At 51.7% G+C, this 26,511-nt stretch overlaps 1 protein-coding gene across 2 annotated transcripts in view; it reads right to left on the bottom strand.

Annotated features, from left to right (window-relative positions):
• ATL1 (atlastin GTPase 1) overlaps positions 1–24,312 on the bottom strand; it is a 30,074-nt gene extending 5,762 nt beyond the window's left edge. For both annotated transcript variants that reach the window (XM_032111112.1, XM_032111113.1), the window contains exons 1-11: positions 24,201–24,312; positions 12,164–12,411; positions 11,146–11,280; positions 10,263–10,367; positions 10,004–10,054; positions 8,441–8,497; positions 5,333–5,425; positions 4,143–4,281; positions 2,799–2,926; positions 2,138–2,194; positions 1,416–1,487 (exon numbers count right to left, since the gene is read on the bottom strand). In XM_032111112.1, coding sequence (XP_031967003.1) covers positions 1,416–1,487; positions 2,138–2,194; positions 2,799–2,926; positions 4,143–4,281; positions 5,333–5,425; positions 8,441–8,497; positions 10,004–10,054; positions 10,263–10,367; positions 11,146–11,280; positions 12,164–12,411; positions 24,201–24,234 — 1,119 coding nt within the window. In that variant the 5' untranslated portion in view covers positions 24,235–24,312. The remainder of the gene's footprint in view (positions 1–1,415; positions 1,488–2,137; positions 2,195–2,798; positions 2,927–4,142; positions 4,282–5,332; positions 5,426–8,440; positions 8,498–10,003; positions 10,055–10,262; positions 10,368–11,145; positions 11,281–12,163; positions 12,412–24,200) is intronic.
• Positions 24,313–26,511: the final 2,199 nt, after the last annotated feature.

Genomic DNA, 26,511 nt, shown 5'->3' with positions numbered 1-26,511 from the left:
CGTGGGGAAGGTGGGGAGAGCACTGCTGAAATGGCACTGCTGAAACAGGGAAATCACTGCTGAAACATGGAAATCACTGCTCCCAAAAGGAAATCACTGCTCCCAAAAGGAAATCACTGCTCCCAAAAGGAAATCACTGCTGAAATGGCACTGCTGAAACAGGGAAATCACTGCTGAAACAGGGAAATCACTGCTGAAATAGGGAAATCACTGCTGAAATGGCACTGCTCCCACAGGGAAATCACTGCTGAAATAGGGAAATCACTGCTGAAACAGGGAAATCACTGCTCCCAAAAGGAAATCACTGCTCCCAAAAGGAAATCACTGCTGAAATGGCACTGCTGAAACAGGGAAATCACTGCTGAAACAGGGAAATCACTGCTGAAACAGGGAAATCACTGCTGAAATGGCACTGCTCCCACAGGGAAATCACTGCTGAAACAGGGAAATCACTGCTGAAACAGGGAAATCACTGCTCCCAAAAGGAAATCACTGCTGAAACAGGGAAATCACTGCTGAAATGGCACTGGTCCCACAGGGAAATCACTGCTGAAACAGGGAAATCACTGCTGAAATGGCACTGGTCCCACAGGGAAATCACTGCTGAAATGGCACTGCTGAAACAGGGAAATCACTGCTGAAACAGGGAAATCACTGCTGAAATGGCACTGCTCCCACAGGGAAATCACCCCTGAAATGGCACTGTTCCCACAGGAAAATCACTGCTCCCACAGGGAAACCACTGCTGAAATGGCACTGCTCCCACAGGGAAATCACTGTTCCCACAGGGACATTACTGCTCCCACAGGGACTTCACTCCTGAAATGGCACTGCTCCCACAGGGAAATCACTGCTGAAATGGCACTGCTGAAACAGGGAAATCACTGCTGAAACAGGGAAATCACTGCTGAAATGGCACTGCTCCCACAGGGAAATCACTGCTTCCACAGGGAAATGGCACTGCTGAAACAGGGAAATCACCCCTGACACAAGGAAATCACTGCTGAAATGGCACTGGTCCCACAGGGAAATCACTGCTAAAACAGGGAAATCACCCCTGACACAGGGAAATCACTCCTGAAATGTCACTCCTGACACAGGGAAATCTAAAATTAGGGTTAGGGGCTAGGGTTAGGGAAGGAATTCCTGGCTGTGAGGGTGGGGAGGCCCTGGCACAGGGTGCCCAGAGAAGCTGTGGCTGCCCCTGGATCCCTGGAAGTGTCCAAGGCCAGGCTGGACATTGGGGCTTGGAGCAACCTGGGACAGCGGAAGGTGTCCCTGCCCATGGCAGGGGGTAGAACTGGATGGGATTTAAGGTCCCTCCCAACCCAAACCCTTCCGGGATTCCATTAATCCATGACAGGAGAGCCAGGAGACAGGAAGGAGCAGGAAGGGACACACTCAGCACCACCCACCTCTTCCATCCTCTTGCTGTAGGTGTCTTTGGCAGTGGCAACTGCTGCTAAATTGTTGGCTTCTGCTGTGGCCTGTAGGGGCAAAAGGGGCACAAAGCTTAGCTGCAGAAGGACAGGGTAAAGTTGTGCAAGTGCAAGGCCCCCTGTGGACACAGCCAGGACACGTGTGTGGCACCCAGAATTAGCCAGGGGGGCTCTCCCAGCCTCCAACCGATCCCAAACAAACTCATCCCATACTGACACATCCAAAAGCCTGCACAAAGAGAGGATTCCTACCCTCCGAGCCAGAGCAACAAAAACTTTGGCTTCAGCTGTGGGAACCAGCAAGGCAAGAGATAAAAAGACTCAGCCACAAGTAAACAGCTCCAGCTGCAACACCCGGCAAGGCCCTCTGGCTCCGGCAGCCGCTTCCCATGTGTCACCTCCCTGTGTGGCCCCATGGATGTCATTCACCTGCAGGAATCATTCCAGCTGAGCTGGCTGAAGCTGTGTGCAGCCAGCAATTCCCCACAGCCCATCCCAGGTGTGATTCCTCAGGCATGTGGGGCTCGTGGCTGCCAAACGCTTCCCAAAGTGCTGTTCCTTGGGTGGTTACACTGAGGCATTTGGAATAAAGTCACAGCAGACCCACTGTGCTGCACTAGCTGGACACCTCTGCCAATTCCTGGGGAATCAGTGGCACTTACACTGCAGGAATTCCCACAGCTCCCACTCACACATACCTGCAGCATCGACTTGGGGTGTGGCAACTCCTCCCCTTGGTAGATCTTTATGTAGGCCTGGAAAAGCGCAGGGAAAAGGAAACCATGTGGAATGCAGCACACAGGAGCACCACCAACCACCCCCACCCAGCTCCAGACACAGCTGTGGCAGGATTTAGAAGCAAGGAAGAGGAGGATGTTCCAGCACAAGATGGCTTTGGTCAGAAAATGCCACTCCTTGGGTGGCCCGGGTCAGTCAGCAAAGGCTCTCCCTGCTCCACTCACTCCCAAGTATCCCTCCCAAAGGATCTGCACCTACCTCAGTCCTTCCCTGAAGGAGGAGGAGCCAAGGTAGCCCTGGAGAGTAGGTGGTGAGAATTACTCACCAATGTCTCGAATGGAAATGTCCCAGTAGTCATGACAACAAAAATAAGCTTTTTCCAAAGGCAACTGGAATACAGGCCTCAGCTTATCCCCCTCCAGCCCTCAATTCTCCAGGGGAGGAAAACAGCTCCTCCCACTTTCTGGGCTCGCTGTGGTCAAATCCATGACCATGAGGTGTTTGCCCTCTGCTGCAGTGTCAGCACTGTCAGTGCTGCCCTGCCTGCTGCTGCTGCTGCTTTCCCCTTTAGCTACAGCAAAATTCCACAGATGAAGGAATCTACTTTCCCTAAATAAATACCTTAAAATACTCCACAAGGCCTCGACAGGTGATATGGTTTCCATTGATCTCCTTAACGTCCAGGTTCTCAGGACTGAGAAGCCAAGGAATCAAAATCTTCAAGTTCTTGATGAACTCATCGTCTATTTCTGGAAAAAAGAAAAAAAAGGCATCACAGAATCCCAGAATAGTTTGGGTTGGAAGGGACCTTAAAGATGTTCCAATCCCCTGCCAAGGACATGGAAGGTTCTTCCCCCAAAGAGTGGAAGGAACAGGCTCCCCGGGGAACAGTCACATTCCCAAGGCCGCCCAGAGCTCCAGAAGGGTCTGGACAAAACTCTCAGGCACAAGGTGGGATTTGTGGTGTTTCCATTAAATTAAACTGTACAGGACTGAAGGTAGAAAAAACCAGTGCAACAGCTAGGCATTCGGCAGGTGAGGAAAGCAGGAAAGATCCCCCACATTTCTTCCATCAGAGCACAAAAAGCTGAGTACAGCTCTGAGGAAACAAGAAAATTGTGTCAAGAAGCTGCTGACAGCTCCTGTCTGCACACAGCACATGTTCCACACTCCTCAGCACCTGAGATTAAGGGGGAACTCCAGGGATCAGCTCAGTTTCCACCAGCCCATCTCCCTCCTGCTTAGCACGGAGTTTGCCAGGAGAGCAAGTCTGAGCCAGACAAAACCAGGGAAAAACTCACGTCTTTGCCTGCTAATTTAAGTAGCTAATGGTCCACTTTATTGCTACGATTGCAGCAGCCTGGAACCAGCCACAAGGAGTTCACAACAAACACCTAAAAATATCCCCAGCACGTGGCTCCTTTCAGGGTGAAGGATCTCACCACAGCTCTTTTCTCTCTCCCCCTTTTTTTAACCTGCTGAACCAAGCCTGCCCTGTAGGGAAACCACTGATCAGATAAGCCAGGCAGATTAAACATTCCCTGGAAAGCCTTTCAAAGTGAAATAACGTTCTGAGAGCTTGTGGAACCAGCCTTCCACCCACCACAAGCACTAGCCTCGCAGCAACCAGGCTGTGCCTGTGCAGGTGAGGCACAGGAATTAACTGCAGGCTTAACACCACATCCATAAACTTCCAGTGTCATCCCTGCCCTTCCCAGTTTTCCCATCAGTGTTCTGACAGTGGGTACTGCCAGCAGCTCTGAGGCCTTGTCAGCCTCCCACGCCTTTTCTCCCTCCATGTCTGTCTGCTGCACTGGGAAGAAGCAGATGGGGGTGTGCCCATCACTGAGAGGAGGATCCAATTCCTCTCCCAGAAGTTTTTTCATGGGGCTTTCAGGAAGAAGCAGGACAGTCTGCCAGGGCTTCTAAGGAATCAGGTTAGAAACCAGAGCTTTGCCCTCGTACCTTTCAGTTTTCCATCGAAATTGGGGTTGGTGGCGACTTTGAGGCCGGGGTGAGGTAAGAGGAAGCAGGAGATTTTGGTGAAGCAGGAATGGATGTGCTTCCTGACATTCTGCAGCTCCTCGTGCTGATTGCCTGACACCTGTGGGGACAATGAATCACAGAATCCCAGAATATCTGGAGTTAGAAGTGCCCACAGGGATCATCCAGCCCAGCTCCTGGCCCTGCACAGACACCCCAACAATCCCACCCTGGGATTGTTGTCCAAATGCTCCTGGAGCTCTGGCAGCCTCAGGGCTGTGCCCATTCCCTGGGGAGCCTGGGCAGTGCCCAGCACCCTCTGGGGGAAGAGCCTTGTCCTGATATCCAACCTAAACCTCCCTGACACAGCTCCAGCCACTCCCTCAGGTTCTGTCAGTGGTCACCAGAGAGAAAAGCTTGGTGCTGCCTGTCCACTTCCCAAAGTTTGGAATCAGGGAGTTTCCTTCTGATAGGAATATTGGGATAATGCTGAGCCAGCAGTGCTGGCAGGAGCACAGGATACTCCACACTGTGGCTGCTTACAGTGGGGGAAAGGAACACAGAAGATCCCACAGGCATGAGGACAAAGAGAAGGAACTGGAGCATCTCTGACCACATGCCCTGGAGCATGTTATTATCATTTGGAAAAAGGCACATGTCCATGTATGACTGGAATACAAAAACATTTGGGATTTCCCACTAGGGCCTTCCTCATCTCACATTTAATTAGGTTTCTCCACTACCAAATCATCCATGCATTTCCTGACTGATCCCAACCAGTCCTTGCCCATCATTTTTATTGTCCAACTACCTAATGACCAAAAAATCATTCCCAGTCTCTTGGGAATCTGCTGACTCCCATTGCTGTCCACTCTCCCAGAGAGTCCCATGGAGCTGGGCTTGGGCAGAAGCCTGAACGTGGCAAGGAAATTCACCCTCCCCAAATGCCTCCTCTGGGATTTTAATGCACTGAGTGTGACCATAACCAGCACTGCAGCTCACACCTGACATCCAGTGCTGCTGCCACCCGGCTGAACAGGAAAATTATGGAATCACAAAGTGGATTGGGTCGGAAAGGACCTTAAAGATCATCCCATCCCACCCCCTGCCATGAGCAGGGACACCTTCCCTGATCCCAGGGTGCTCCAGAACCAAGAGCAGGCAAAACGTACCTTCAGCCTCTTCTCCAAAAATCTTGCACCACCATCAGATCCATAGGAAAACTCATAAGGGAAGCTCCAGTCACGAACAAGGAATATAAGGGACTGGAAAACACAGAACAGTGGGGTCAATTACATACTGCTCAGAGCCCACAGCAGTGGCTGAGCATCCCCCTGCACCCTCACCCCCATTTCACACCACACCAAAACCTATCCCTGAGTCTTTTCCCAGCTCCAGCAGCATCTCCCACCTTTCCTGGAGGAAATAAGAGGCCCCTGTGTGCATGGCACTGAGACCACTCCACTGTCCCACAAAGAAAAGGGGGAGCAGCCCCCAAACTGCTGCACCAGTTTGAGTCCCTGGCTGGGAGAACAGCATCAATCATCTAAACTGCCCAAGAAAAGGGATTGTTGCTAACCAGGACAAAAGGCAATGAGCTCCCTAATTCCAGCCACATTTAGTTCCATCCTATGGGAATTCTACAGGCTCATTTTTTCAGCCTTTTTCACTGGGCAGCCTTCCAGACAGACTTTTAATGAGAAGCAGATGCAGAGGAATGAGAGTGAATAAGAAATCATTGGCTTTTGTAATCTTTATTGAGGCATTCAAAGTTCCTGGGCAATAAATAAATAAATACCAGAATGGTCAACTTGGAATCTTTAAAAACAAACAAAAAAAAAGTTTTCAGAAAAAAAAAATCAGGTCTCCAGTGCCTCATCTGTGCAAGGGAACAACATCCCATGTAGGAAATAAAGGGTTTGGAGGGGGAAGTCCTGAATGCCAAAGCCCAGAAGGGTCTGGCAGAGGTGCCAGGGTTCCTCTCATGCACATGGATAAGCAGGTCAGCAAGTGGAACCCATTTCATTGGAATTTCCCTAAAATCTGTCTATGTTTAGAACAAAAATCTAATGGAGGGAGGGGAAATATTTCTGCTCTTTATTTCTCTTCTCAAAAACATCAGAAAAAGTTAAAAAAGAAGGAGAGAACAGCAAATTGGCTTTTTTGAACTGCAGGAGAAGCCACAGTGACTGTACCCAGTGAGCTGGTTCAGGACATGCTGTTCCCTCAAACACCATGAGATGCTTAAGAGACATGTACCATGTTTAGGACTTTTCCACAAACACATTAAGCACGCCTTGAATCGAGAATTATTACTTTGTATTTCTGAAGTAAAATTGTTGCAGGCAGGCTGTGTTTACCATTGCCTTTGTGAAGGCCCCACACTCAGGGCCAGCCTCTGGCAAGGGCTCCTCAGTGTGAGGAGAGGAGGGAGACAAAGGGAAATGTGAATTTTCCACTGCCAAGTCTCACTTCCCTTCCAGCAGGATCAATGCCACTGCAGTTTTACTGTGACACTTGGAGAAGCACAGGATCCCAGGATGGTTCGGGTTGCAAGGGACATTAAAGACCATCCAGCCCTCCCCTGCCATGGGCAGGGACACCTTCCACTGTCCCAGGCTGCTCCAAGCCCTGTCCAACCTGGCCTTGGACGCTTCCAGGGATCCAGGGGCAGCCACAGATTCTCTGGGCAAACTCTGCCAGGGCCTCCCCACCCTCACTTTTCCTGCTTTCTAATCAACACATTCATGTCTAAAAACATGTTCTGCAGGAGCCAGCCCATGCTGGATGTGGACAGGAGATCATTTCTCACCTGGCCACAGCACCACTGACCCTTCTACCACGTTTATCACACCCACAAAGGTTTCCAGCATCGTTTGATAATTTTCCCCTGATCATTAATGAAGATGACATTGAATCAGAGAGAGCCTGGGGGGATCCCGAGGAAACACTTCTGAAGGATGATGACTCCCTGTTACAATTAGTTCCACGTGCTCTGGCATCTATCAGTTAATGAGTTTTTAATCCATTAACAATGGATTAAAGCAGACAATGCTGACTTCATTTGCTTTTCAGCAGCATCCTGGAGAGATAAGGCTGACAGAAGGCGACGGATCATGGCGAGAGTTACCTTTATCAACCCAACTCATGCTCTTTTAAAAATTGATAATGGGATTGTTTGACAAGAGTCACCATCCACAAACTGTGCGACTTGACAGCAATTACAGTGTTTGGGAAAATCAGAGCCTATTATCCAGCCCTAATGATTTAAGCATGTTTAAGTTTCCCCTCACAGCCTCCTTTTTACTGATGAAGTAGGAAGTATCTCAGTTTCACTGGAATATTTGGCTGCATTATCTCCACAGTTTTTAAATAAGGAGCAGGAATATTTATTTAATGTCTGGCTTTTTGCTGTACCATGTTACAACTTTCTTCAAGCTCTTGCCTGTCATATATTTTTACTGGTAGTTTTACCATTTATCAGTCACCAGCCCACACCAGAATCCAACAGAATCAATTTGTCCATTTGTTGTATTTTTTAACCTTTTAATTTTATTTCCACTTCCTGACCATAGACACCTTATAAACCCCTTAGTCCTTCCAGGACAACAATTCTCTTTATATGTTGGCAAGCAAATGTAAAATAGCTGCAACTTATTCCCAGTTACTCTTGGGATTTTTACAGCATGCTTTGTTTCCCTGCTGGTTTTTACTTTGGGAAGTTCACAAACCCTCATCCAACCTAATCAAAACACTCCTGTCTTTAAAAACAGGGACCAGCCTCACCTACTGTGAGTGCCCAATGCACTCTCTTTTTTTTAACAGCAGCTTTTCACAGGTTGGGGAACAGCAGGATGAACAGATGTCCCTTACTTGAAGTTAAAACCCCACTCAAACCGAGTTTTCCCACAGCTTTGCTAATCCTTATCCTTTCATTTTGCCAGGAGCAGGGATTCCCAGGGCAGGTGAGTTCAAACCTCTTAGAACAAAGGTTGGGCAGAGTTCCTGACTACAGAGAGTGACAAACCTGCTGCAAAACCAGCTGCTTTCCAAGCCTGGCAGGACAGTGCAGAGCTCTTGGGATGGCAAAGGTTCAGAGAGAAAAGAAAGAGGGATGTTGGATGTACTGAGAAGCAAGGAAGCACAGAGCCATTCCTTGGAGCAGCTGAGCTGATCCCCAAGCAATCCCATCTCCTCCCATCCTGCAAACTGCAGTGACACCTCGTGGTGAAGCCAACGGGCTCCGCGACAAATGAGCCGGCCTGGACGCTTGGACTCACCTGGAAAGGCTTCTGGAATGTCTCCTCCATGGCCAGCCGGCCATACTCGGTGAAAAGCTGGAAGGAGAAGGAAAGAACAGGACAGTGAGTTTGTCAGTGCGGGACACAGGGGCACCAGCACCAAGCTCTGCTGTGTGAGCAGGGACAGGACCCAGGAACAGCTGGAGCTGTGCCAGGGGAGGTTTAGGTTGGATTTCGGGACAAGGCTCTTCCCCCAGAGGGTGCTGGGCACTGCCCAGGCTCTCCAGGGAATGGGCATGGCCCCGAGGCTGCCAGAGCTCCAGGAGCATTTGGGCAACACTCCCAGGGATGCCCAGGGTGGGATTGTCTGTGCAGGGCCTGGAGTTGGATTCCATGATCCCTGTGGATCCTTTGAGAGACTTCTATGATTCTACAAAGCAGTGAGGTACATTTATGACGGGGGACTAACAGCACCACGCACAGAGCTGGACACAGAATGGCTGTGGGCTGCCAGCTCCCACCCCAGAGGCACACGGAGCTGTTACGGACCATCACCCTGCTGAGCTCTCATGTGAGAGACCCCAGCCTGGAGCTTTTGGCTGCCAAATCTGTGGAAAACGGCTCAGATCAGCTGCTTGCTGCTGGTTTCATACCAACCAGAAACTTCTCGTGCTCCAGGGGGCTGCTGGAGCCCTGCTGCCTCTAAACATTCCAGGAACGAGCGGAAATGAATTCAGAAATAAGTACTTTCCCTGCAAACCCCCACTGTGCAAAGACTCTAAAATCAGCCTACCAGCAAGATTTGAAGACTCTCCAGTCTCTCTGCACTCTAGTTTCTAACTGAAGGCACAATAATGTGTTTCACAGATGCCTAAAAATGGGTCAACTTGTTAAACAGTCATGGCTTAAAATCCAAACTGAAAGATCAGAGCTACACTGAATAAATTCAGTGTTTAAAAAGTGTTATTGTTAATAATATTTATGGACTGAAATAATTCAGCCTTCAAATGCTGATTTTTCCAGCTGACTTTTCTTTCCCTTCCTTAAGCTCCTGGAAAAACCTGCCTAATTAATCAGTCAATCACCTGAACAGAAGAGAAAGCAGAAGGTAATTCCAGGAAATGGGCAGGACACCTGTGCCACAAAAATCCCATTAACTGCTTGTCTCCAACAGTCATGGCTGGAATCACCCTTAGAGGGTCCCCTGTACTGAGCCAGCACCAGATGGCAACATCCAGGCTGATAATTCACAATCACAGAACAAAATCTCAGGATGGTTTAGGTTGGGAGGGACCTGAAATTCCACCTGGTGCCACACCCTGCCACAGGCAGGGACACCTTCCACTATCCCAGGTTGCTCTGAGATCCATCCAACTTGGCCTTGGACGCTTCCAGGGATGAGGCAGCCACAGCTGCTCCGGGAAACTTGTTCCAGTGCCTCACAGACAACAATTTCCTCCCAACATCCACCTAACCCTGCCCTCTGGCAGTGGGAAGCCATTCCCCTTTGTCCTGTCCCTCCAGGCCCTTGTAAACAGCCTCTCCATCCTTCTTGTTGGCCCTTGAAAGGCCATAATTAGGTCATCCCGAAGCTCCTCTTACCTGCAAGTGCTGCAGATCATCCTCCTGCACATTCTGGGACAAGTTATAAACCTGTATTTAAATAAAAAGACAACTTCAGATCACTAAGAACAGCCTGTCCTTGGGGCTAACACATGGTTGGTGTGGCTAAAGCCTATGACAGCCCCATGGGGACACGGGCAAGGTCCCAGGTGGTGCTGGTACAAGTGGTAGGAAGGGAAGCCCTGTCAGGTTCTGTGGTTGCTGGGCAGTGAACTCCTCCAGCCCAGAGGTTTCTTACCTGGATGGAGCTGATCATGGTGCTGAGGGCAAACACGGTGGCCGAGTCCCTGAGGGTGGACTGGCTGTCAAAGGTGCCCTGCGTGTCCATCAGCAGCACCGCGACCTGCGGGGCACAAAGCTCCTGTCAGCACTCCCAGGACCTGCACCCAGGCAAACCCACCCTCGTGGGCCACGGGGTGAATGGCAGCTGAGTTACTGTGCTGGAGTCTCACTGCTTCTGCCTCAGCCTCGTAATTGGTGGGGGACAAAGGAAAAGCACATCCCCAGCCACTCCTGACAGCAGGGGGACTCCAGCAGGCAGCAAAATTAATGCTCTACAAGGTAGTGAGGGAACAGCTCTGCTCCTCAAACAGCTGCTGTCAGTGCAGAGGAGGCTCTGCCTGAGTCTGCATCAGAAACCAAACACATATTGCACCTCCCTACCCAAACACACTCAGCCAGCGTTAGGAATCACACCCTGAACGACTCAGTGCCACTTTGGTGCCGTGCTCTGCATTCAAGTGCAGATAAATATTCCTGCCTATAAGCTGAATTTGCAGGGTACTGCAAATCCACTATGATCACTCTGAATGAAGAAACTCCACTTTACAGCTGCTGCTCCAGGAAAGGGGAGCAGTTTGCAAGGACATGAGATTCAAGATCTCTGGGAATAGTACAGAAATAAACTCTGGGATGCCCAGAGTTGAGGGACATTTAGACAACATATCAGAGACACTGGACACCACATCACCCACCTCACTGTGTTAAACCCATCCATGCTAAATTAGGGACATGGCATTGAAAACCCTCCTTAAACTTGCCCAGCCACCTAAGACAAGGCAAGAGAGTCTTAAAAGCTGGAAGAGGAAAATGAGCTGACAGCAACAGAGACACACACACACCTTGGTGCCATCGGGCTTGTCCACCAGGAAAACCTCACTCCATATCTGAATCCCGGTCGTCTCCCGCTCGGAGCCGCCCCTCCAGGAGAAACCAGTCAGAGGCTCGTTGTAATCCCCAACCCAGTCCACTGCTTCCTGCAGGGAGGAGCACAAGTTGTCAGAATTCTCATCTCACTTTGGTTTTACACTTTTCCCCTGTGCTGCCTCCACCCCAGTGCTAGAGAGGGACAGTCCCTACTGCAGAGGGCTCCTTACAAAATGGTAAGAGGTTAAGAACCCCACAAGGGAGGTTTTTCCTTCCTTTACTGCCAAGGCACTTCAAATCCTGGGGGCAGTTTTGGGCCCCTTACAACAAGAAGGACATAGAAGGGATGGAGCGTGTCCAGGGAAGCAAGTGGAGCTGGAGGAGGGTCTGGAACACCAGGAGCACCTGAGTGAGCTGGGAAAGGGGCTCAGCCTGGAGAAAAGGAAGCTCAGGGGGGACCTTTTGGCTCTGCACAACTCCCTGAGGGTGCAGCCAGGTGGGAATTGGGCTCTGCTCCCAGGGAACAAGCAGCAGGAAAAGAGGAAACAATCTGGTTACACCAGGGAAGGTTTGGGTTGGATATTAGCAAAGTGTTTTTCACTGGAAGGGTGGTCACACATTGGAACAGGCTGCTCTGGGCAGTGGTGGAGTCCCCGTCCCTGGAAGTGTTCAAAAGACACGGATATGACACCTGGGGACATGGTTTAGTGGCGAATATGGTGGTGCTGGGTTAGCAGCTGGGTTCAATGATCTCAGAGGGATTTTCCAACCTAAATGATTCTGTGATTCAGGGCAGCAGATGTGAACACCCCTGCTCCAAAGTTAAGAGTCCATGGGACAGTTCTTCCTGGGGAAGGATCTGCTCTGTTTTATTTTGTGAAGCCCACACCCATGAAAGGCTTGAGCATTCCGAGAGCACCGAGTCCTGTCCAGCTCCTGGGAGCAACGAGGAACATCACGCCCTAGGAACGGCCTCCTGTGCTGCAGCCTTACCTTATTGTACATGTACCGCAGCATGAAGTCCATCAGGAATGATTTTCCTTTCCTAAAGGCTCCAGCCACGGACACAGCCACGACCTCCTTATCTCTGACAGCCTCGGAGAGGAGGATGCGGTTCAGGGCAGCTTCATCCAGCTCAAAGGAGTGGTCATCTTTGACAATGAGGACCTGCACTGGCCCTGCCTTCCTCACGGATTCCTCCTCCTCAGAGCTCCACTCGTAAGCCTTGTCTGCAAAACTACCTGTGTGAACAGGGAAAAGGAGAGGCTTTTGGTTCCTTCCTCTGCACAGTGAGGAGTCACCAACAGAGGTGATAAGAGGCCCAATAGCTCAATTATCCATCCCAAAATGGCATCCTCCAGAGCAGATCTGCTCCACCTGGCCACAGCCATCCCAGTGGATGAGTCCATGCCACTTTGGGGTCATCTGACCACATGCTCCACACAGGCAGAGCTCCCTGCTGGAACCTCTGTTGACAGAACGCATCTGCTGGATTTTATCCTACATGGAGAACAGATCCCTTCAACTTCCTACATAAACAGCACCTGCCGTAACACCTCCCTTAGCCCTTTCTCAGATGGAAAAGTCCAAGTCTCCTGATCATCCCTTCTACCACATTATCTAGGGATCTGCTCTCCTCTGGACACTCCCCACCAGGTCCTTCCTGAAGGCTGACTCAAAAATGGAAGCAGCTCTCCAGCTGAGGTGTCCAAGGACCTCACATCTTTATCAAAGGATGCTGCCTTTGTGTATCCTGTGCCACTGCTATTCCTGCAGCAACACATTCCTGCTCCATCTGCAGCCTGCACTGATGCTCCAAGCGCAATCCGCTGTTCCTACCATCAGCCTCGTCGGCAGCATCCCCCGGGATGCTCCCAGCAGGAACCAGGCCATGCAGACACAAGCCCATCCTGATAAAAGCCACTTCTCCACTCCCAAGTGGAAAGCACACACAAAGCACAGGCACTGCCCACTTTCCCACTTGGAAATGGCGAGGTTCCCTATGGAGCTGCTCCCCAGGCTGTGGAGGGATCATACAGGAGGGTCTCACAGGACCCAGATGCATTTTAAGACCTGCAGCCCTGGGATTTGCAAAGAGCAGGCTGGCTCCAGTAATTTTCCTTTCCTGGTCTTTCCAAACTTTCCAGCACAGGGAAGAGATGCCAAAGGTGATTAATGTGCCAGTCAGCTCACCTAGAGCCACATGAAACCTCCTTGCCAGCAGGGAAATGAGCACGAGATGGAAAGTTCCCCCCATGTTCCGACAAAAACTTCCTAGATCACAGGCTTGGGCTGTAACTTTCCCAAGTTTTGCCTCAAGCTAAACCTCCTCAGTCTCTGTTTCAGCCCCTGACCTTGGGGACCCAGTTTAGAGCTGTTTCAAAGCACAAGGACTGCGTGTGCACATGCTAAAAGAGAAGTTACAAATATCAAGAGGAATAGGATTTGCCCATTCCGGGCCTCGCTATAAAGAAGCCTCCAGCAGTAACTCCATATTTGAAATAACAGCAGCACTTTTGTGATTTCCTAAGATCCCACAAGGAAGTACCAGGATCATTAAGCCTGGTTGCCAGGGGATTTCTGGTGGCTCTCGGACATATACTATGAGCTTTCTTAGCTCACAGCTGAAAGACAAAGATCTTTTCTTTCCAATGCTTGGAGGTTTTTTAGCTAAACAAAAGTCCCAAACGTTCTGAAAAGCGAGATTCTCCACCAGACTGCAGCACTAAAATCCCTTCGAGCACCAGCCCCTGCCCTGTGTCACTGCTTAGGGGCCTCCAGGAAAAAAAATCCTTCCCATTTCAAATCCACAGAGCCAGGATCCAGGCACACATCACCAAATGAAGGTGTCTGAGAGCAGGCACACACCAAACACCTTTTCCAGCACTGAGGCATTCCCAACAGGTAAGGATGGCCAGGTGCCAAAGGGCCACAGGCTCATGTGCTCTCTTTAAGCACTGCCAAGCTGCAAGGGCTATATAAAAGATAGGAAATGCCTCCTCTCTTGTGGTGTTTCCCAAAGTCCTGCTCACCTAACCCAGTCCAATTTTTATTTTCTTCTTCCAGCTGCACAGAAAAGAGAGAGGAGAGATCCTTGGATAGGATGTGACTCATGGCAGGGGTAGGAAAAGATTTGTAAATCAAATTAAACCTAAGTATTTCTGACTCTAACTCAGCCGTCAGGGTGCAACAGCTGTGCCACCTTCCCAGACCAGACAAATCCCACCTTTGGGCACACAGACAGAGGAAGTGGGACCAGTACTTTGGCTGGAGCCCCTCTGCTCTGGAGCCAGGCTGGGAGAGCTGGGGGTGTTCACCTGGAGAGGAGAAGGATCCAGGAAGAGCTCAGAGACCCTTGCAGGGCCTAAAGGGGCTCCAGGAGAGCTGGAGAGGGACTGGGGACAAGGGATGGAGGGACAGGACACAGGGAATGGTTTCCCACGGCCAGAGGGCAGGGATGGATGGGAGATTGGGAAGGAATCCCTGGCTGTGATGGTGGGAGGGCCCCTGGCACAGGGTGCCCAGAGAAGCTGTGGCTGCCCCTGGATCCCTGGAAGTGTCCAAGGCCAGGCTGGACAGGGCTTGGAGCCACCTGGGATAGTGGGAAGTGTCCCTGCTCATGGCAGGAGGTGGAACTGGGTGAGCTTTAAGGTCCCTTCCCAACCCAAACTATTCTGGGATTCCATGATTTGTGGTTTTACTTATCCTGCACTAGCAGTGGGTACCAAGATGAGCACAAATCCTTGGATGCCCCTGGCTCAGACAGCTGAATGGAACTCCAAGTCCTGGCCAAGGATCCAAGCACCAGGACAGGGAGAGTCCCTGGCCATCCTGCTGCCAGAGGGAGAGCTCGTGCCAGATGCCCTCTCCTGGGGCCTAAATGGGATCTCCCAGGTCTTCCTCTCCCTCTGCTCTTTCCAGCAGCTGAACCAACAATCAGTGCAGAGGAGAAAGGATTGTTTTTTCCCTTCAAATCATCAGAATCTGAAGGAGACTAATTTTTAAAAGCAGATATTAACAGATTTTAGGAGAATGTCTCCAGGCACAGAAGTGGCCATGGTCTCCCAGGGGACATCCTTGTTTCCATCACCTGAACACCAGGAAAACCAGGCTGTTTGCACAACATGAGCACAACACAAAGCATTATGAGCAGGATATGTTGATTTCCCAGTTCCTTGGAGACAGCAGGAAAGAGAGATTATATTAAGCAGGTCTCAGAACTAATTTCATCCCTATCTCTGCTTCTTTCACATAGGCTATCTGCAGACAAAACTGTCTCTTTCATATTTATTTTCATATTTCCATGTGATGAAACTTCCAGGTCCTGTTTATTAGATTATCCGCCACACTGGACAGCCAGGGATTATTTTATAAAATGGCTGTGCACTGCTGGAAATCAATTATTTTAACTGGTCTTTCTGGCCATAAATGAGTTATTTGCCTTGAAGGAAGCTGTACCTGGCAATGGCAAAACCTCATCTGGCCAAAAAGGAGAGGAAGGAGAGCTCAGCTTTCCTAAACACACTCTTGTTTTCACTCCTTTTCTAACTTGACTCCTCCTCTCTCTCGGCTCTCTCCCGGCGCCCTGCAATTACGTCAATTCTCCAGCTGCTCATTCAGAAATTGTCAGGATACGGCTCCTTTTCCCCATTTCATAACAGCTCATTTCCATGACTCTGGAGCGGGGTGGAAGCCACGTCTCTTTTCCATATGGCGATTCCAAGTGGGAAGGAGAAGGAGATCAGGATTTGCGTTCGTGCTTACTGGGCTGTCAGACAGCATTAAAAAAGGAAGGAATTCTTTAACTAGTCTAAGACTTGCTTTTGACTAAATTAATTAAATTAAAACAGCGTATTTCACATTGTGCCTGTGTGCACAGTGACAGACATGACTAGTGTACTTAACTTCTAGAGAAGAATAAATTAAGTAAATTACACGCCACTAATTATGCAATGTTTGGTGGGTGCTTGCTGAAGCCTGTTCTTCCTTAGCCATGGAAGAACAGGTCACAGAAATGCTGACTGCTTCCCAGAGTCCCACTAAGGAATCAGCCCTGTCCTCAGCTCAGCCTGCACAATAAATACATTTCATTCCAGAGAGTGAAACACAGCCATGTCCCATCATCTGTGCAAACACTGCGTGACCAGAGCCTGAGGAAGCCAATTTGCCAGCCCTGCTCTCAGGCTCTCTTGGATCCCAGGAGTCTCAGCTATCCAAGCACTGACTGTGGAAAGCAGGGACTGCAGCCTGGGCTTCAATTCCCTCGCTGAAAGCACAATCCCAGAATGGTTTGGGTTAGGAAGGACCTTAAAAATTACCTCATTCCACACCCCAGCCATGACACCTTCTGCTAGCCCAGGTTGCTCCAAGCCTCATCCAACCTGGCCTTGGACACTTCCAGGGATCCAGGGGCAGCCACAGCCTCACTGGGCACCCTGTGCCAGGGCCTCCCCACCCTCACAGGGAAGAATTTCTCCCTCATACCTAATCTAATCTCTCCCCTTTTAGTTTAAATCAATTTCCCCTTGTCCTATCACTATCTGCCCATGTACGAAGTCACACTCCTTTTTTATAAACCCCTTCCAAGTACTGGAAGGCCACAGTGAGGTCTCTCTGGAGCTTTCACTTCTCCAGGCAAAACAACCCCAGCTCAGATGTCACACACACAAATACACCAATGTCAGGCAGCGCTGCCATTCCGAGGGCGTTCAAACCAAGTTACTGCACGGAAAGCAAACTACCAAGGCGATAAAATTGAGGTTTGATAGGAAGCTTTAACTGGCCGTTATTTCCTTGGAACAAAGTATCCCTGTATCGGCTGTGTCAGGCTGCTTATCAGCAGCTCTCAGGGGACCAGTTTAACCAGACATGATACCTGTGTGGGTCCTTTTCTGGAGTTTCCATCCCAAACATATCACACTACCACCAACAGCACCACGAGCCAAGCCCTGAACAGAGCCTGCAGTCAGCCTCCATCCCTCTGCACACTCTCCAGAGAGCTGCAGCTTGCAGGAAGCTTATCTGCCCTCCACAACGGCTCTGGGGAACACAGCCACCCTCTCCAAGCATCTCCCCTGCACTGGGCACGTTCAGCCTGGCTGCTGCTGGCACACGAGCTCTGCTCTCTGTGTCTGTGCTGAACTCCCTCTGCCGCACGACAGCCAGCGATGATCAGCGGGGCTCTGAGAAGGCTGGGAGGGGCAGGGAGCTCCGAGCATGCATCAGGAATCCTCTCCTCCTCTCCACGACAGGCTGGCACAGAGCTCAGCACCTGATCCAGCCAACCAGGGAAAAATGGGGAACAAAGCATGGAAGCAATGCATGTGCACTGGAGAGTCAGAGCAGGGTGTTGTCCAGCAATAACCTGCCCTGCTTCTGCACAAAGGATGCACCCCAAAGAGCTGAGCCTGACCTGGCCAGCTGAGAGCTGGCAAATTCCCTCAGCAGGGACTGCCAGAAGGTGTCTAGACAGAAGTGCTCCTGGGAGACGGAGCCTTCCAGAAGGTGGAGCAGGGAAGCCTGGCTGGGCAAAGCCCTTTCTTACACCCATCCCTGCTCTGTGGTCCTGCCTGCACCATGCCCTCTGAAGGTTCGTGGCCAGCAAGTCAGAAAGCCTCCCAAGCTGGGTTTAACCACACACACACATTCACCACCCCTTTCTGTGTCACAAAATCCCACACTGGTTTGGGGTGGAAGGGATCTTAAAGCCCATCCAGTGTCAACCCTTACACTACGCTAGGTTGCTCCAAACCCCATCCAACCTGGCCTGGGACACTTCTGGTGATCCAGGGGCAGCCACAGCTTCTCTGAGCAACCTGTGCCAGGGCCTCGCCTCCCTCACAGGGAAGAATTTTTTCCTAATATCCCATCTGACCCTGCCCTCTGGCAGTAGGAAGCCATTTCCCCTGATCCTGGTACTATGTGGTCTTGTAAATAAGTCTCTCTCCATGCACCTCCTCCATCCAGGGCACAGCTGACCTCACAGCCACACAACCTTCCCTCAACTCTGCTCACACCTCTGCTAAGATTTTTGACATCTCAACAGAACGCCAGATACAAGCAGGGGAAACTCCAGGTGCTGCACATCAGCAGTATTCACTAACCAGAACCACCAAGCCCCTCATAAATGACACACCCACCTCTGTCGGGCCCCAGCCTGGCTATGATGTCCCCTTACACCTGGGGCTGGTGCTCTGGGAAAGGCAGAATGGGAAGGCAGAGCCAGAACTTATTAGTGCCCAACGAAGTCACCTGCACCTCCTCAGACTGGATGTAATCACAGCTGCCATGAATCTGTGGAAATGACAGATCAATGACAATTCCTGGATGAAGATCCCCCAGGGAGCTGTAGGGTATTAGAAGCAGGTGAAGAAAACTGTCGTGGAAAAAGGAGCCCTGTCCTTCAGCAATCAAGAATGGCAGGTAAATAGAAATGGACTGTTCAAAGACGTGGTGGAGTCACTGTTCCTTGAGGTGTTGAAGGAAAGACTGGATGTGGCACTCAGTGCCATGGTCTGTCTGAAAAGGTGGTGTTTGGCCATAGGCTGGACTCGATGATCTCAGAGATCTTATCCAACCTAAATGATTCTGTGATTCTGTAAAAGGCCACATTTGGTAGTCTCCCTTTGGGATCTCAAGCTGGCCTCTCCAAAGCCAGGGCAAACTCCTACATCTCAGCTGCACAGCTGTGTTAACACCTCTGCCCAATCCAAGCTGCATTCCCACATTGTCCTGTCAAGGACCCCACTCTGCACCCTGGGATGCCTGGAGCAGGGAGCTGAGCGGGGCAGCTGCTGCTGCCAGGCATCACCCTCACTCTTTGCTTTTTTTGGAGCAGTGGAGATGTGGCGTGCACCTTCTTCCTGCCAGCCCTGAGTCATCCAGCTGGCAGCAGCACAGCTTCAGCTCCAGCGTGGCCAGCTCAGCCCCTTCTCCCTTTGGCAGAGGGAACAAGGGGATGAATGATTCTGCTGATAACAGGAGTGGTTTGGGACAACAGGAGTGGTTTGGGACCTTCCCACGTGAATGACTGCTGACAGGAGCAAGAGTTTGGATGATAACTGGCCACCAAACCTGCCTGTTACAACATCTCAAATGCCAAAAACCAATGTGAAATTTTTAATTACACCTACTACGTGAAGCTCCAGTGCTTAGTTGGCTCTGAAGCAAGAGCAATTCCTACTGCTGTCAAATTCCCAGGCTGAGCTTTGGAGTCACAGGCACACAACTACCGTGGGAGCAAAGCAGAGGTTTTTCTAGAATTTTTTCAGGAAGTTTGAGGTCAGGTTAGACAGTTATGTGGCTGTGCCCATGCCAGCTCATGTATCAGCAATGGCTGAGTCAGAGGCAAGGTGGACACCTCCCATTCCCACCTGTGTCAGTCAAAACACTGTTGGAAGAGCACTAGCAAAAAGCCATTATCTATTTGTCAGGTGCAAACCCTGGGCCTGCTCCCTCTCCCACATTTAAGCCTAGCCAGGCTCTGGTGTAACACAAAATCCCAGAAGGGTTTGGGTTGGAAGGGAGCTTAAAGAACCTCTCATTCCACTCCCTGTCAAGGGCAGGGACACCTTCCACTATCCCAGGCTGCTCCAACCTGGCCGTGGACACTTCCAGGGATACATCTCCAGAACTCCCACTTCCCAGCACACATTTTCTGCATGATCCTTCATCCTCTCCATCAGCAACAGCCTCCCTTCATCTCCACCATCACTACTGGATTTAGTTTTTTCTGACATTAAATTATGTTTACTCTTTTGTTGCTAAAATTGCCTGAAAATAAAGTCTGGTAAACATGTCATGAAATTTTAGGATATAACATGAAAGGTAATTACACTCTGCATAAAATGCTTCTGTATATAGAGTGCTTTAAATATGCTTTATGGGCTTGGCAGAGCTCAGCCCCTTCTCCAGAGCCTCCACCCCATTTGGGAGATTTGTGTTCAGTTATTTTCCTGCTGTAACACTTCACTTTCCCTGAACTGATGGCAAATGGGAGTGTTTCTGGCAGGAGCAAAGGAGCTGGGGGCTCTCTAGAGTGAAGTGACTTTCAAAAGTGATCCATGGGACACCTTGTGCCTTGCAGACCATGACAATACCTGCCCCAGCCTCCTTCCCCCACTGCAGAAGGTTCCAGTCAGTGATCCAGGGGAGTTAATATAAAGCCAGCTGCCTCTGAACATCACCCAGGCCCTGAACAATATTTAAGTGCGCTGTTTGTCACCCATGGGCTTAGCAGGGAAAATGCAGCAAGACACAACCAACACCACACGCTGCTTCCCATTCCCATTAATCAGGGAGGCAACCATGGCCAGAGCCACTCGTGGCATGGACATGCCATGAGGCATGACAAGGGCACCATGTCACCACTCCAAGGCAGGCTCAGGCTATCCTGGTTCTTCCCCAGAAAGGAAAAGTCAGGCTGCTCTTGCTCCTGCTCATCTGGTGGATCCCAGCTATTCCGATTCCCTTACAATGCTGCTGCTTGCACAACAGCCATAGGAGAGCAACTTTGGATGAGGGCCTGGAGTGCCAGGACAAGGGGGAATGGCTCCCACTGCCAGAGGGCAGGGATGGATGGGAGATTGGGAAGGAATTCCTGGCTGTGAGGGTGGGGAGGCCCTGGCACAGTTGCCCAGAGAAGCTGTGGCTGCCCCTGGATCCCTGGAAATGTTCCAGGCCAGGTTGCATGGGGCTTGGAGCCACCTCATCTACTGGAAAGTGTCCTTGCCCATTCCGTGACTCTACAACCATATTCAGCTTGCAGTGTTGACTTGTCTCTTCTTTCAAGTCCCAGCACTTCATTTTCTTCTCTCTTTTACATTTGGTTGTGAATATTTCTGGGTTTTTGTGTAAAGGCCCCTCTGTCTGAAACATCTCAGCTTTCACTTGTCAGGTTCCCAGCATTCAGAGTCACAAAGAAATGCCAGAAGTGGAAACTGAAAAGCCACCATAAAAGGCCAGAAATCAAACAATAAACAGAAAGGATGTTAACATGGCTAAAATAAAAAACAACCTACCAAAATCATTGTTTTCTTCCTGGTTTAACCCATTGTGTGCAGTCTAAGATGTGGCAGTGATGATCCCTGGCCTGTGCTGGAGAGGAGACCTTCTCCTAAAATAGTTCCTTGGCTTCTCCTGGCTCCCTTTAGGAGCTCTCCTAAATCCCCTATGCAACTTGAAAACCCTCACCAAGAAGTATCTATAACCTCTGTTAATCCCTTTTATGGTTTTAAAACTGAATTCTTGATAGGTGGATCATTCCAATTTTAACACAAAATTGGCCATGATGGGAAACATGAGATTTCACACGATTTGTTCCAGTCTGTGCTGTTCAAAGGAGCAACTGGGAGCAGGGATCTCACTGGATCAGAGGAACCAGGCTGCTGAACATCTGCAACTGCCAAGCACAAAGAATTTCAGACAAAAATCAGTGTAATCTATTACATCTTCATGAGCTGGCTGGACTTCACCATGCCAAGCAGAACTTGGACTAACAATCCTTATTTTGGGAAAAGCAGGGTCCACTACTCACAGCAAGAAATTACTTGTGATTTTTTTTCACCATAGCTGCCTCACCCATTCAACTGGCAGCAGTTGTGAGGTCTATGCACCGCCTGGCACATTCAGGAGGAGCCTTAAATGAGGCATAACCTTATGCTGACCTTTAGCCCAAGGCTAAATCCTACTCTGGATGCATCACACACCCCTACACCAGCTCCTGGGGATGTGACAGTGACCCAGCTATGACCAGAGGCAATGCCATATACTCACCCTAATTTGCTCTGTGAGCTTTAAAAAAGCAAATTATTTTTGTGAAACAAAGGAGGGTTACACTAAGCAGCTGCCTGTTTCCAGGCCTAAGTAACTAGGACAAAGTTTGATCTGTTTCAAAATAGCATTAATATTTTTAATGACCCATGAGCCCATTTTTAGAACAAAGCAAGGACTTTCTCCTTTCTGCCTTAGTTTCAGGAAAAGCCCAAGCCTCCTCCCTTGCCAGCTGAAAAATGTAGCAGTGGAATAGTCACCCCATGGATTGATGTCACTACACAATGCTGCAGTCACTGGATGTAAACACAGCTTTCAAGGCAATGAGGTTTTGTTGTATAAATGGAATGAATAAATTTATTAAAGATAGCTTTTTCTTTTCTTTCCTAGTAAAAACCAGAAGCATTTAGCTCTCTTAATTTCTTACTCACAACGTCAACCAGCCTGGCAAAGAGCCAGGAAATCCTCTAGGAATAGGTGAATAGCTATGGGATATAGGGAATGATTTTGAGCTGGGGATGGGTGGCAGCAGAAGGTGGCTGATCCCACAGAGATCCACTTGGATCCATGGATGCTTCCAGATTCTTGCAGAGAAGCTAAGGAAGAATTCATCCCATCAGTGACACATCACATTTCCTGGGAGTAGGGCTCAGCAGCCCAGGCTGAGGGATGTGCCTAATTCCCTTGCCGGACCCAGGTTGTACTTCCCAGGATGATGCTTTTTCCGCTTCCATCCGGCATCATTTGCATTCCCTCCTCCTGCTCTCAGGATGTGCAGGGAAGGCACCAGCGTGTGTACGTGTGTGCAATTCCCAACACGCACGAAGTCAGGGCTGACACGTCTGTCACACGCTCCGCGAGACAAAGCTGAGAACGGCACCACATTCCCTGGCAAGTTTTCCCTCCGGTTTACCCAAGGATTTGAGGACCTTCATTAAGTCACAGCTAAACACGGCACCGATCAAATGAGCTTCGCCCATTTTCTCCCCCCTCTATCCCAAAAAGCCCATCACTGGATCAGACACTCCGTTATCCCAACGCTTCCTCAAGCATGCCTCTGAACTCTTAATCATTGCCATGGGAAATCCCACGCTCATCTACACAAATTAAAATGTAATTTGTGTATCTAAACATCACAGCTCAGCTCACCCGCTCTGCCTGAGGAGCCGGGATACCGCCAGCACCCGTGACTGAGCTCACATGGAATACGACTCCGGAGGAAACGACAAATTACTCTCCTCAAATAACGGGAAATGGCTGGATAAAATCTGATTTCCTACGGAACAGCGTGTCAGTGGGAGTGGGTGAAGCGATACATTGCTGAGCGTGGTCACAGGGAGGCTGAAGGTGGAGGAGCCCCTTGCTGGGTGCAGCCCACCTGTGGGACCAGCGTGGGCTCCAGCGGGAAGCAGCAGCTGCTGGAGGATCCAAGCGCCTCTGGAGGGAACCGAAGCCTTGCAGGAAGACACCACAGAACTTCCTCCTCCCCGTCACCCCGCTCCGCTCCCTGGCAGTGCTGCTCCCAGCTCCCCCGGGATCAGGGGGCTGTGAGGGGATGGGATTAAAATGGGCCCTGTCTGGAGGGTGACTCGACAACAAAATCCTATAGCTTCCAGAAAGGGGGAAAATCCTCTGGAGGGGTGACAAGCCGGGGTGGCCTTGTGGCTCTGCCTGAGGAAGGTGGGGTGAGCGCGATCCCTGCTCCCAGATGAGCTGGGGTGGGGTGAGCGGGATCCCTGCTCCCAGCCGAGGTGGGGTGGTGGCTGAGGTGACATCCCCCATCAAGGGCTGAGGGGACAGGAGGGCTACGGGAAGGGGTGTCAGGGCAAGCCGGAGGAGAACCGGGGCAGCCCAAAGGATCCCCAGGGAGCTGCCGGGGCTGTCTGGCCCCAGGCGAGTCAGGGGGTCCCGTTGTAGCCATGCCGAGGGCGGTGACCAGCCCAAGCCGGGACCACCTCGCCTCAGGAGGCCCCGGAACGAGGGGCGCCCCAGCCGCACCCCCGATTCCCCTCACGCTGGCGGGGGGGGGGGGGGGGGGGGGCACGGGCGGACCCCAGGCCCCTCAGGGATAGCGCGCGGGGTCCCACACACCCGTGTGTCCCTTCGGCACCCGGCAACCCCCTGCCCCGCCCGGGCCAGCCGAGCCCCCCGCCCGCGTCCTCCCGCCGCAGCCCCGCCCCGGCGCGGCCCGCGGCCGGCTCAGGCCCGGCATTGTCCGCGCTCCCCCCGCTCCCCCCCGGTTCTGCTGCCGCCGCCCTACCCCAGCTGCTCCTGTCCCGGCGGTTCCGGGCCATGGCGGCGGCTGCGGGAGGCTCCGTGCGCGCTCCGAGCCGCGCTGCGTCTGGCGGGGCTGCGGCGGCGGCGCGGGGCGGGCGGGGGAGCCGGCGGCGGCAGCAGCAGCAGCAGCAGCAGCAGCATCCCCGCCCGCCGCTCGGCGCGGCACCGCGGCACGGCCCGGCACGGCCCGGCCCGCCGGGGCACCCGCCCACGGCACCCGCGGGGCAGGCCCCGGGCACCGCCGCTCGGGGTGCGCACGGGCAGGGGGGCCCGCGGGCGGGGCGAGCAGCACCCCCCTGGGTGCTGAATATCCACCCGCCCACCCGCGGGGGTATATGGGGGGCTCAGTACGGATAGGAGGATCCAACAGCCGCGTTAGCCCTGCCCGGGCACTGGGATCGTTGGGGACGTCCACACCGGGAGCATTGCCAGGGGCACCCATTCATGGGGGTACGGATGGGGGGCTCAGCAGACAGGATGCTCCAACATCCGCGTTATCCCTGCCAGGGCACTGGGATCATTGGGGCACCCACACCTGGAGGTATATCCAAACCTGGGGGCACTGGATACACTTGTAGGCACCCACACCCTGGAGACATCCACCCCAGGGCAGGGTCCCTGGCTCATCTGGGGCACTGGGCACCCCTTTGGACACCCACCCATAAGGGGCCATGGCTGGGGAACCTGGCCCAACCAGGATGTGGTGAGTGCACAGGAACACTTGGGCTGGGAAATCACCACAGGGTCCTGCCCTGGGGTGGGGTCCACCAGGCCCTGCTCCCCCAGTTCCACCTGTGCCTGCAGTATCCACAGGCAGCAGGAGATATTCACTGTGCACGTGCAGATGTGACACAAAGGATGCAGCTCAAGGGCTTGTACTTAAGACACCTCTGGGGAGGATTTAAGTACAGCACAGTTGATACCAGAATCCCAGAATGGTCTGGGCTGGAAGGGACCTTAAAGCTCATTTCATTTCACCCTCTGGCATGGGCAGGGACACCTTCCACTAGCCCAGGTTGCTCCAAGTCCCAATGTCCAACCTGGCCTTGGGCACTGCCAGGGATCCAGGGGCAGCCACAGCTTCTCTGGGCACCCTCTGCCAGGGCCTCCCCACCCTCACAGCCAGGAATTCCCAATTCCCAATCTCCCATGCATCCCTGCCCTCTGGCAGTGGGAAGCCATTCCCTGTGTCCTGTCTCTCCATCCCTTGTCCCCAGTCCCTCTCCAGCTCTCCTGGAGCCCCTTTAGGCCCTGCAAGGGGCTCGGAGCTCTCCCTGGAGCCTTCTCTTCTCCAGGTGAACACCCCCAGCTCTCCCAGCCTGGCTCCAGAGCAGAGGGGCTCCAGCCTTTGGAGCATCTCTGTGGCCTCCTCTGGGCTTGCTCCAGCAGTTCCACATCCTTCTGATGTTGGAGAGCCCAGAGCTGGAGGCAGCTCTGCAGGTGGGGTCTCTCACAAAAGCAGAGTAGAGGGGAATAATCCCCTTCCTCAACCTCCTGCCCACCCTGCTGGGCATGAGCCCATGCTGTGTTTGGCTTTCTGGCAATGCCAGCCACAGGGAGCTTGCCCGCTCCCACCTGCTCCATGTGAACCAGCACAGGAGTGAACACACTTGTCCTCAGCTACTGTTTGCCCACACTTGTGATGCCAACAAGCTGCTGGAATCAACCTGACTCTGGAGCCACAACCCTGTGCTGCTCTTTGGAAGACACGGCACAGCAGTCAAGGAACAACTGATTAAACTGGAAATGTGGTGGTCACCACAGGGCCAAAATTTGGCAGGATAGGTGGGGAACTGAGCCCCAGACTGTATCTGCAAGAGGAGATTTTGGGAGGGTGCTGATCATTTCTGCACTCTGACTCACAGCAGTCAGGGAAAGCCAGTGGCCATCCAGCTTCGTTGGATTCACAGGAGCCAGCAGGATCTGCTCTTCATTCCTGACAGCAGGAAGAACGTTCAAAAATGAACCAATTTTCAGTTCCAGGCGTCTGAGCTGTACCAAAGCCATGTGTTGTTGTGCTCCCATTGATATGCTGATACTTAATTCCTGAGTGCCTCCTCCAATACTCTGTGACTGCCTCCCGTTGGCCTCTTCCCTGTGTTTACAGCATCAGAAGGAAACATATAATTTTGGCTCTCTGAAGTGCTGGCTCTCTCACGTGGCACACAGCTGAATCCTGCCCACCCCTGCTGGGCCCTGCGACCACGAGGAGCTCACTCAGCTTTGCAGAAGCTCCATTAGGATTTTTATAAATAATCCCTGAGACTGCACGTGCCTGTTGCTGCTTCAGTGCA

This window comes from Corvus moneduloides, chromosome 6 (genome assembly GCF_009650955.1).
Source record: "Corvus moneduloides isolate bCorMon1 chromosome 6, bCorMon1.pri, whole genome shotgun sequence".
Classification (NCBI taxonomy): domain Eukaryota; kingdom Metazoa; phylum Chordata; class Aves; order Passeriformes; family Corvidae; genus Corvus; species Corvus moneduloides.
The sequence above is the reverse complement of the archived record's forward strand: the minus strand, read 5'-3'. Positions and strand labels throughout refer to the sequence as shown.